Source organism: Neoarius graeffei, chromosome 5, assembly GCF_027579695.1.
Source record: "Neoarius graeffei isolate fNeoGra1 chromosome 5, fNeoGra1.pri, whole genome shotgun sequence".
NCBI classification, from domain to species: Eukaryota; Metazoa; Chordata; class Actinopteri; order Siluriformes; family Ariidae; genus Neoarius; species Neoarius graeffei.
Window position 1 is genome coordinate 11,862,973 of NC_083573.1, and position 9,987 is coordinate 11,872,959.

The 9,987-nt window shown below is 37.5% G+C and overlaps 1 protein-coding gene and 1 pseudogene across 1 annotated transcript; both read left to right on the forward strand.

The window, feature by feature from the left end:
* LOC132886335 (C-C chemokine receptor type 5-like) overlaps positions 1-6,012 on the forward strand; it is a 39,289-nt pseudogene extending 33,277 nt beyond the window's left edge.
* Positions 6,013-7,729: 1,717 nt separating this feature from the next.
* Positions 7,730-9,652, forward strand: LOC132885799 (C-C chemokine receptor type 5-like). Its single transcript, XM_060920321.1, has 2 exons — positions 7,730-7,736; positions 8,631-9,652. The coding sequence occupies exons 1-2, from the start codon at positions 7,730-7,732 to the stop codon at positions 9,650-9,652; spliced, it is 1,029 nt and encodes a 342-aa protein (XP_060776304.1).
* The last annotated feature ends 335 nt before the right edge of the window (positions 9,653-9,987 follow it).

The following is a 9,987-nucleotide window of genomic DNA, read 5'->3' on the forward strand; positions in this document are numbered from 1 at the left end:
CCCCTACACAAACAAAAAAAAACTAAAAAACAAAACGACAGATAAAACATGTAGACAAAGAGACAAACCACAAACAGCTGAAGCCTCAGCTGCTCATCAGAGAATCTGGTTACAGACATGGTAGTAATGGACTCTGATGACAAATGCTCGCGGTGGCTTCCCCCTCTTCGGCTTTGGACGGAGAGAACGATGCGCCCCATCCAGCAAGGGATTCTCCTCCAACATATCCTGAAATAGTTGAGCAATGAATTCAGTAGGACGGGACCCTTCATCTCCCTCAGGTATGCCTAGTATGCAAAGATTGTGTCTTCTCTGCCTGCCCTCCAGATCATTGCATTTTGTTTTTAGTGCACATACTTCTGCGGATAACTTGCTAAGTTTGGACTCCATGATAGCGACAGTGTCGCTATGTGTTGTGGCAAAGCACTTCAGATCGTGAATAGTGACGCTATGCTTATCCACTGTAGCCTGCAAGCCCAACAAGGAGTTTTTACGCTCCTCTTTAACAGCTGTGATTTCGGTACAGAGATTGCTAGATAGCAAGTCCAATTTAGAATCAATTTTGCCACATATATCTGCTTTTAAAGCTTGTAGGGCATCCGTGAATTTAGTGGCACTCAGTGTGTCTGCCACGATGCTAGTCACTTCAGTGTTACATTCAGCCATGCTTTTTGGAGAGTCTGGCTTTGAGCGGGTAGTGCTAGTAGTCTTCAAAGCCTCACGTCTTGTTCGAGCATCAGTCATTTTCAGGCAGGATACGATGCAAAGGTCAGCTTAAACTTTTAAAAGTGTGGTATGAATGGTATTTAGCAAAATATTCGTCACACTGTGCTTTATATAAAAATAAACGTTGCACTTGGCAGGAGCACACGAAAAACACGTCTACTCCATGCATGCGCACTAGCGCCCCCCCAACTCTGGGATGTTGGTGGGTTTCCTCACATGAACTACTTGCTTCAGGTCCTTCCACAACATTTTGATTGAATTAAGGTCAGGACTTTGACTTGGCCATTCCAAAACATTAACTTTATTCTTCTTTAACCATTTTTGATAGAACGACTTGTGTGCTTAGGGTCGTTGTCTTGCTGCATGACCCACCTTCTCTTGAGATTCAGTTCATGGACAAATTTCCTGACATTTTCCTTTAGAATTCGCTGATATAATTCAGAATTCATTGTTCCATCAACAATGGCAAGCCGTCCTGGCCCAGATGCAGCAAAACAGGCCCAAACCATGAGACTAGCACCACCATGTTTCACAAATGGGATAAGGTTCTTATGCTGGAATGCAGTGTTTTCCTTTCTCCAAACATACAGTAAAGCTTCTCATTTAAACCAAAAAGTTTTATTTTGGTCTCATCCAGCCACAAAACATTTTTCCAATAGCCTTCTGGCTCGTTCACGTGATCTTTAGCAAACTGCAGATGAGCAGCAATGTTCTTTTTGGAGATCATTGGCTTTCTCCTTGCAATCTTGCTATGCACACCATTGTTGTTCAGTGTTCTCCTGATGGTGGACTCATGAACATTAACATTAGCCAATGTGAGAGAGGCCTTCAGTTGCTTAGAAGTTACCCTGAGGTCCTTTGTGACCTCACTGACTATTACATGCCTTGCTCTTGGAGTGATCTTTGTTGGTCAACCACTCCTGGGGAGGGTAACAATGGTCTTGAATTTGTACACAACCTGTCTGACTGTGGATTGGTGGAGTTCAAACTCTTTAGAGATGGTTTTGTAACCTTTTCCAGCCTGATGAGCATCAACAATGCGTTTTCTGAGGTCCTCAGAAATCTCCTTTGTTTGTGCCATGATACACTTCCACAAACATGTGTTATGAAGATAAGACTTTGAAAATCTGATGTTTTAGGTCATATTTATGCAGAAATATAGAAAATTTTAAAAGGTTCACAAACTTTCAAGCACCACTGTAAATGACAGTCTGCACTCTCCCAGTTTGGAGAAGCACAGGTGGACCCAGTACAGTTAAGGAATGTATTGCAGATGGGAACATGAGAAAAACATTTGAGCCACTTAATAAAAGCTCACCTGAAAAAAAAAAAAAAAGACTTACATGCATGCTATATTTAAACTATTTGTACCACTTTATCTTGCCATCAGACACCCTTTTCATTTGGAACTATATTTTCTCAACCACGTATGCATAGGAATATGGGTGTACTACAGTTGAGAACATAGTTTAAAATGAAAAGGCATACTGATGACAAGATGAAGCAATGAAAATATTCTAAATGTAGTGGAAACAGGTATTGATTTTTCAGGTGAGCCTTTTTTTAAGTGGCTAAAATGTGTCCCCACCAGAGGCATGCCACCCCTTATCTACTGTAGGCCATACACTGACAGTGGACAAGCAACTCATCCATCCCCACTTCAAATAAACCAAACTATCACTTTCATTATTCAAGAAAATGACACAATAGTTTAATAAAACATGTTCTGCAAAAACCTAAGACATTTATAATATAGTCTACCCACTTGGGAACTTGCCTAATGTGTACACAAAGCTTCATAGGGTTAGTCAAACTGCTGCTTTGAGTAGGGTAGATCTGATGGTCTTCTTAAGAAGAAATATAAATGAAAAAAAATAGAGGTAGTTGATTTATAATAATATCAGGAGGAAGGATGTTAATGCAAATAAGTTCGTCAAGATAATCCTTAATTTCTTCTCACCAGGACAAACAGTTTTAAAATGTATCAACAAAGTTCAGTCAAATATATCAACAGATTAAGGTTAGACATTTGCAACCAACAAATACCCATAACAATTTAATTATGAAATTGGATGATGCATTATGCATATAGTACATTCATGGTCCACAGTATATTCAAATCTGTAATCCCTGAAAAATATTTAATTAGCCAATGTGCTTTGTTGACACTGAATGCAATTGGTCATTGTTTGGACTGTAACAGACCTCACTGCTGTATTTTTTTTTTAATTAATAATTTAATCCTTCAAATATCTTATGACCTTTTTAATGCCAATATTTGTTTGAAATTTGGAAAAGTTGTGAAATGTCAAGCTGATAAAACCCATGTTATGATTTTCTCTAAACCATTTGACAGACAGCTGAATGTCTATTTGGAAGCAAAAAGGGAGGGGGTCAGATCACCAATTATCCCACAGAAAGTCATAATACCACAGACAGAGGAACCAATCAAGGCAGTGGCACACCAGCAACTCCCTTGTTCTGCGAGGTAAAATAATTGGTGGAAAGAGAGCCATGCTTTTGTAAAAATGCACAACAAAATCATAATTCAGGTAAAATCTAACTTTAAGCAATAAAAATATTGACTTACATGCATTGTGCAAAGTAATATCTAACCCTCCTAGACAGACTCCGCAATCAAATGCGTTGCTCCTTCATGCTGCTGTAACAGACGAGACAGAAACTTGTCCGTGCTTGTTCTTCTGTCACTGCAAGTGAGGGTGTCCTGGCATTTTACTTCTGATATAAACCATTATAAATTGATTTTACAAAACTCAGTTTAACAGTCAAATAAAATTAATTGTATTGTCAAAAATAGTAAATTACTGAAATAATATTCACACTTGTTACGTACTTATGGGTAACTTAAACCAAAAAAAGAAAAATAAATCTATTTATTTCTTGGAATAAATATACTTGAAATGTGAGTGTGAATGGTTGTCTGTGTCTATGTGTCAGCCCTGTGATGACCTGGCGACTTGTCCAGGGTGTACCCCGCCTTTCGCCCGTAGTCAGCTGGGATAGGCTCCAGCTTGCCTGCGACCCTGTAGAAGGATAAAGCGGCTAGAGATAATGAGAGAGAGAATGAGAGAGAAATATACTTGAAAAAATAAAGTCATATTGACAAGACCACTGAAGGACTTTTTACAGTGCACTTAGATTGAGCTTCCCTGCCAACCATCATTTTCTCCCAGGTAAAGAATGAATCAGATGTATGGAAATACAAAGTGGAATATCCACAATGGTCAGTGTGGAAACTAGTCCCTTACATTGAGCTGAACATCCTCGGCTTGATTATTCCTTTCTCAGTAATGGTTTTCTGCTTCTCGCATATCATCCACAGCTTAATGACCATAAAGTCTCAGATGAAATGCAAAGCTGTCAAGCTCATACTGGTCTTGGCCACTTTTTTCTTCCTCTTCTGGATGCCCGACAACATCATCTTCCTTACATTTCTGTATTAACTGGGTTACATGAACACCTTTCAGTGCCAACAGGACCCCCACATGGCTATGCAGTGGGTGGAAACCATAGCACTCAGTCTCTGCTGCCTCAACCTCATAATCTCTGCCTTTGTGGAGTAGAAGTTTAGGAATTTACAACCCCAATTCCAAAAAAGTTGGGGCACTGTGTAAAACATCAATAAAAAGAGAATGTGAAGATTTGCAAATCATGGAAACCCTATATTTCATTGAAAATAGTACAAAGACAGCATATCAAATGTTGAAACTGAGAAATTTCATTGTTTTTTGAAAAAAAAAAAAAAAGCTCATTTTGAGTTTGTGAGCAACACATATCAGAAAAGTTGGGACAGGGGCAACAAAAGACTAAAAAGGTTGTGTAATGCTAAAAAAAAAAAAAATTACTTTGGTTAATTGGTAACAGGCCAATAGCATGATTGGGTATAAAAAGAGCATCCCAGAGAGGCAGTCTCTCAGAAGTAAAGATGGGGAGGGGTCCACCGCTCTGTGAAAGACTGCATGGGCAACCAGTGCAACAATTTAAGAATAAAGTTCCTCACTGTAAAATTGCAAAGAATTTGGAGAGCACATCATCTGTAGTAAATATCATTAAAAGATTCAGAGAATCTGGATAAATCTCTGCATGCAAAAGAAGGCTGAAAACTGACATTGAATGCCTGTGATCTTCAGGCTCTCAGGTGACACTGCATTAAAATCAGACACGCGTCTGTAGTGGAAATCATTGTATGGGCTCAGCAAAACTTCAGAAAACCATCATCTGAAAACAGTTAATTACTGCATCCACAAATGCAAATTAAAGCCTGATAAACAATATCCAGAAATACCGGCCCCTTCTCTGGGCCCGAGCTCTTTTACGATGGACTGAGGCAAAGTGGAAAATTGTCCTGAGGTCTGATGAATCAAAAGTAGAAATTCTTATTAGAAATCTTGGACACCACGTCCTCCAGGCTAAAGAGGAGAGGGACCATCCGGCTTGTTATCAGTGCACAGTTCAACAGCCAGCATCTGTAAAGGTATGAGGGTGCATTAGTCCGCATGACATGGGTAGCTTGTACATCCAGGAAGACATTATTAATGCTGAATGATATATACATGTTTCAGAGCAATATGCTGCCATCCAGACAAACTCTTTTTCAGGGAAGGCCTTCCTTCTTTCAGCAAGACAATGCCAAACTGCTTTTTGCACATATTAAAACGACATGACTCCATCGTAAATGAGTCCAGGTGCTAAACTTTCCTGCCTGCAGTCCAGACCCGTCTCCCATTTTAGACATTTGGTGCATTATGAAGCGCAAAATATGACAAAGGAGACCCTGAACGTTTGAGCAACTGAAATTGTATATCGGGCAAGAATGGGACAACATTTTTCTTTCAAAACTACAACAACTGGTCTCCTCAGTTCCTAAACGTTTACAGAGTGTTAAAAGTAGAGGTGATGCAACACAGTAGTAAATGCGCCCCGTCCCAATTATTTTGAAACATGTTGCTGACATCAAATTCAAAATGAGCATATATTTTTCAAAAAACAACATTTGAGTTTCAACATTTTATATGTTGTCTTTGTACTATTTTCAATCAGATATAGAATTTTCATAATTTGTAAATTATCGCATTCTGTTTTTATTTACAGTTTATACAGTGTCCCAACCTTTTTGGAACTGGGGTTATATTTCTAAAGCTGCAGAAACAGTGGTTTCATCGTTGCTTTGGTCACTGCACAACTAAAAGCAAGTTCTCAGAGAAAAGGCCCATTAGGTCTTCACACTTCTCAGTGACTTCCAGCACAAAGATAAAATCAAAATGATAACTGTTATCACATGCTATTACCAAAACCTATTTCAATTTGCAAAGTGCCATTTGTATAGTTATGCATATTTTAAATGCTTTGTTCTACATTTTCAAAAAGCAATAAGTCCATTTTAAAATATAATCTATGGAGAATATTTACTCACGTTATATTAACTACTAATAAATCTAACTGTGGCTCTTTTGTGGTTGATTTGCATTAGTATTGGCACAGTGTAAATCATGCGTAGTGTCATTACTGTTCCTACTCCAAGTTGATGATATACTGTTGTTACTGGACTACATTTTTTTTTGTCACTTCTTAAGAGAAAACAACTCTGAACACTGCATTACATAATGAATAAAATACTTGCTAGACATAAGCCTGTGGATCCACTGTGACCTTGGCCATGATAAAGCATTTATTAAAATTTAATAAATGAATCCTCCATATATTCTTCCAGAAAATCAGCCTATACATATATTTAGGTGTTGTCAAGTTTTTACGTGTACACGTTTTTACATGCAAGTTTTGACAGGCTGTTATTCAGCAAGCAAAGTTAAATATTTTACCTGATGTCAGAGAGAGAAATCATTCTTTGTATGATATTTAATTATTTGAGGGTTTGACAGGTCAGGACAAGAAGATTAGGTCTTGTATTTATAAAAATTTATGACAGATAGCAATTGTGCGTCTTTTGTGTTAAAATTTTTCCTTAGATGGGCATCTATTAACAAATAAGTTTCTTGGTTGCTTTTCTTTCGAACCCAGAAATGTATGCCACACATGTTGTTATCACATTACTGCTTCACAAAGTTATGTAATGCTATTATTATATTGCAGCATATGCACAGTGAAGCTTTCACAATAACAGCCTATGAAATCAACCTGCACATTTACACTTGTGGATTTATTTTCTTTTCACTCTTGTAAAGCATGAACCTTTAAGTAACTAAAAGTGGTTACAGATATCTGTAACTGAAATATTGGTTTAAAAAAAAAGTAGTGTCGAGCTGTTTCCTACAGTATGTATATCTATTAATAACAAGTTTATTTTGTTCACTGGGTTGTAAAATATTGTTTTCTACTAAAAAAAAAAAAGTCTGCCACTAAACCCAAGCACCTTCTAATGTTCTTGAATCATGAATATTTTGGGAATATTTATCTAGTCTGTAGTGAACTGTTTTCTTCCAATATCCCATTAAGAGTCAGTCATTCTGAAAGTTAATTTTAATTTCAGGAACAGTGAGAGAGGTGGAAAACTATTTTTCTTCACTGAAATTAAACATGAATATATTTTTTTCATAAATGTCTGACTGCTACTGCTGGTATGTCAACCTTGCAAAGGTGGACATCAACCCATATCTGGCTTTAAACAAGATGAACATTAAATCTTTGTCATGTGTTTTCTTTTCATAATGCATTCACCTTCCAAACAAGTTTTGATGGCCACACCTTATAAAAAAAAAAAAAATCACCACCATTTCATGAATTTGTATTACTATGGTGAAACATTACCAAAAATTAAATTGAAAACACTGGCCTGAAACATGCCAAGCTAAGAATACTTTTATTTCGCTGTGCACCTGTGTATCTATGAAAAGTGATTCTTATTAAGTGAATTGCATGACTGTACTGTCAGCAGGGTAACTCCCCACGTCACAGCTTAGCCTTGTCATATTGCAGCTTCCACAGACTGCTTTCACATTCACTGTTGAGCTCCACAGTCATGGACATGACCAGTAAGTGGCATTTTTCCATTTTGCATCTAGGAATTGTTTGTTGGCTAGTCATTACTCCAATAAGTAAAATGCATCTAAAATTTATTATGTATGTACAAGCTGCTTTACATTGTTTATAGTAGATTGTTGAAAATAGATAGTACCAGTCAAAAGATTAGACACCAGTACTCATTCATAGATTTTTCTGTATTTTGAGTATTTTCTACATTATAGAACAATACTGAAGACATCAAAACTATGAAATAACATGTGGAACATATATGGAATTATGTGGTAAAAAAAAAGTGTTAAATATGTTTCATATTTTAGATTCATCAAGGTAGCCACCATTTATTCTGATGACACCTTTGCACACTACTGGTTTTATCTTAACCAGCTTCATGAAGAAGACAACTGGAATGCTTTTAAATTAACAGGAGTGCCTTGTCAAAAGTTAATTAGTGGAATTTCTTGCCATCTTCATGCATTTGCAACCATCAAACAGTAAATGGTAAATAATAAAATTACGTTAAATAGCCCTATTGACAACTTTAGTAATCCAGATTATGTCAGGAACCGCTCAGTGAAGTAAAGAGAAATAACATCCATCATTACTTTAAGACATGAAGTGTCTTAATAAATAAAAAATGAAGAAAAACCTTTGAATTAGATGGTATGTCCAAACTTTTGACTGGTACTGAAGCTGGCTATAGCTGCCAAGACATGGTGATCAGTGCTTCAGCAAATAAAATATCAAACTAGCAATAGGTTTCATTGTATTTTTTTTTTTTTAGTGCAGCCACAGAAAAACCTGCATTAGTGTTTCTGATAATATACTATTATTGAATTGTATTTTTTAAAAAAGTGATGTGCTAATGAGGCCATTGTTTATTTGTTTGTTTTTTTCATAAACAGCCAAAAACAATTCTGGTGACAACCCATACTTAGCCTGCAGCAGTCCCAAAGAAAAGGCCTTCAGCCAAGTCTTCCTCCCTACCCTCTATAGCATTGTCTTCATTGTGGGGTTCATTGGCAATGGCCTGGTGGTGTGTGGTCTGGTCAAGTATCACAAAAGGTTAAATATGACAGATCTGTGCCTCTTCAATCTGGCACTTTCTGACATTCTGTTCCTGATTTCATTGCCTTTCTGGGCTCACTATGCTGCAATCGCTAGTTGGACCTTCAGGGGCTTCATGTGCCATGTAGTGACAGCACTCTACATGCTGGGATTTAATGGAAGTATCTTCTTCATGATCCTCATGACTGTACACCGCTACGCCATTACTGTCCATGTCCATAATTCCCACTTCTTCAAGCCCCAATCTGTGAAAGCAAGTATAGTGCTGGTTATGTTTATGTGGGCACTTAGCATAGGAGCCTCTCTGCCAACCATCATTTTCTCCCAAGCAAAGAATGAATCAGGGAGATGGACATGCAGGGTGGAATATCCACAAGGGACAGCATGGACATCATTCTCTTACATTGAGCTGAACATCCTTGGCTTTATTATTCCACTCTCAGTGATGGTGTTCTGCTACTCACGTATCATCCCTGTCTTGATGGCCATGAAGTCTCAGAAGAAACACAAAGCTGTCAAGCTCATCTTTGTCTTATTCACTGTTTTTTTCCTCTTCTGGACGCCCTACAACATTGTGATCTTCCTGAATTTCCTGCATCATTTGGGTTATATGCACAGCTGTGAGTGGCATCAGGACCTGTATATGGCTATGCAGTGGGTGGAAACCATAGCATTCAGTCACTGCTGCCTCAACCCCATAATCTATGCCTTTGTTGGGCAGAAATTCAGAAATTTAATTCTCAAGATGCTGAAAGACTGTTTTTTTCTTTGCTTTGGTCAGTGCCCAACGATTCCCAATCAGTTCTCAAAGAAGAGGAGCTCACACTCGCAAGAAATGTACAGCACAAAGATTGTGTAGCCAAAGTTGGGGAAAAATGCAGCAGTTGAAATGTGGGTTAATCAGACAGAATCAAAACTGCAACCGCCATTGCATGTTATTGCCAAAGCTATGTAATACTTTGGTTACTTTCATCTTTTTCAAAAGAAAGTTGATCATTTGATATTATTTTACTTTCTGGTTAGTAGATTTTTTTTTGTTTAGTTTTGCATATTTATATGTTAAGCTCCCTATCCAAACTGCTTCTCCACATACTATTTGTCGAGATCAATGAGCCCCATTTTAAGTATAATCGACTGAATCTAAATACTGGTATTTGACTATGTGATCACATCATATTTGTATTATTAGTATAC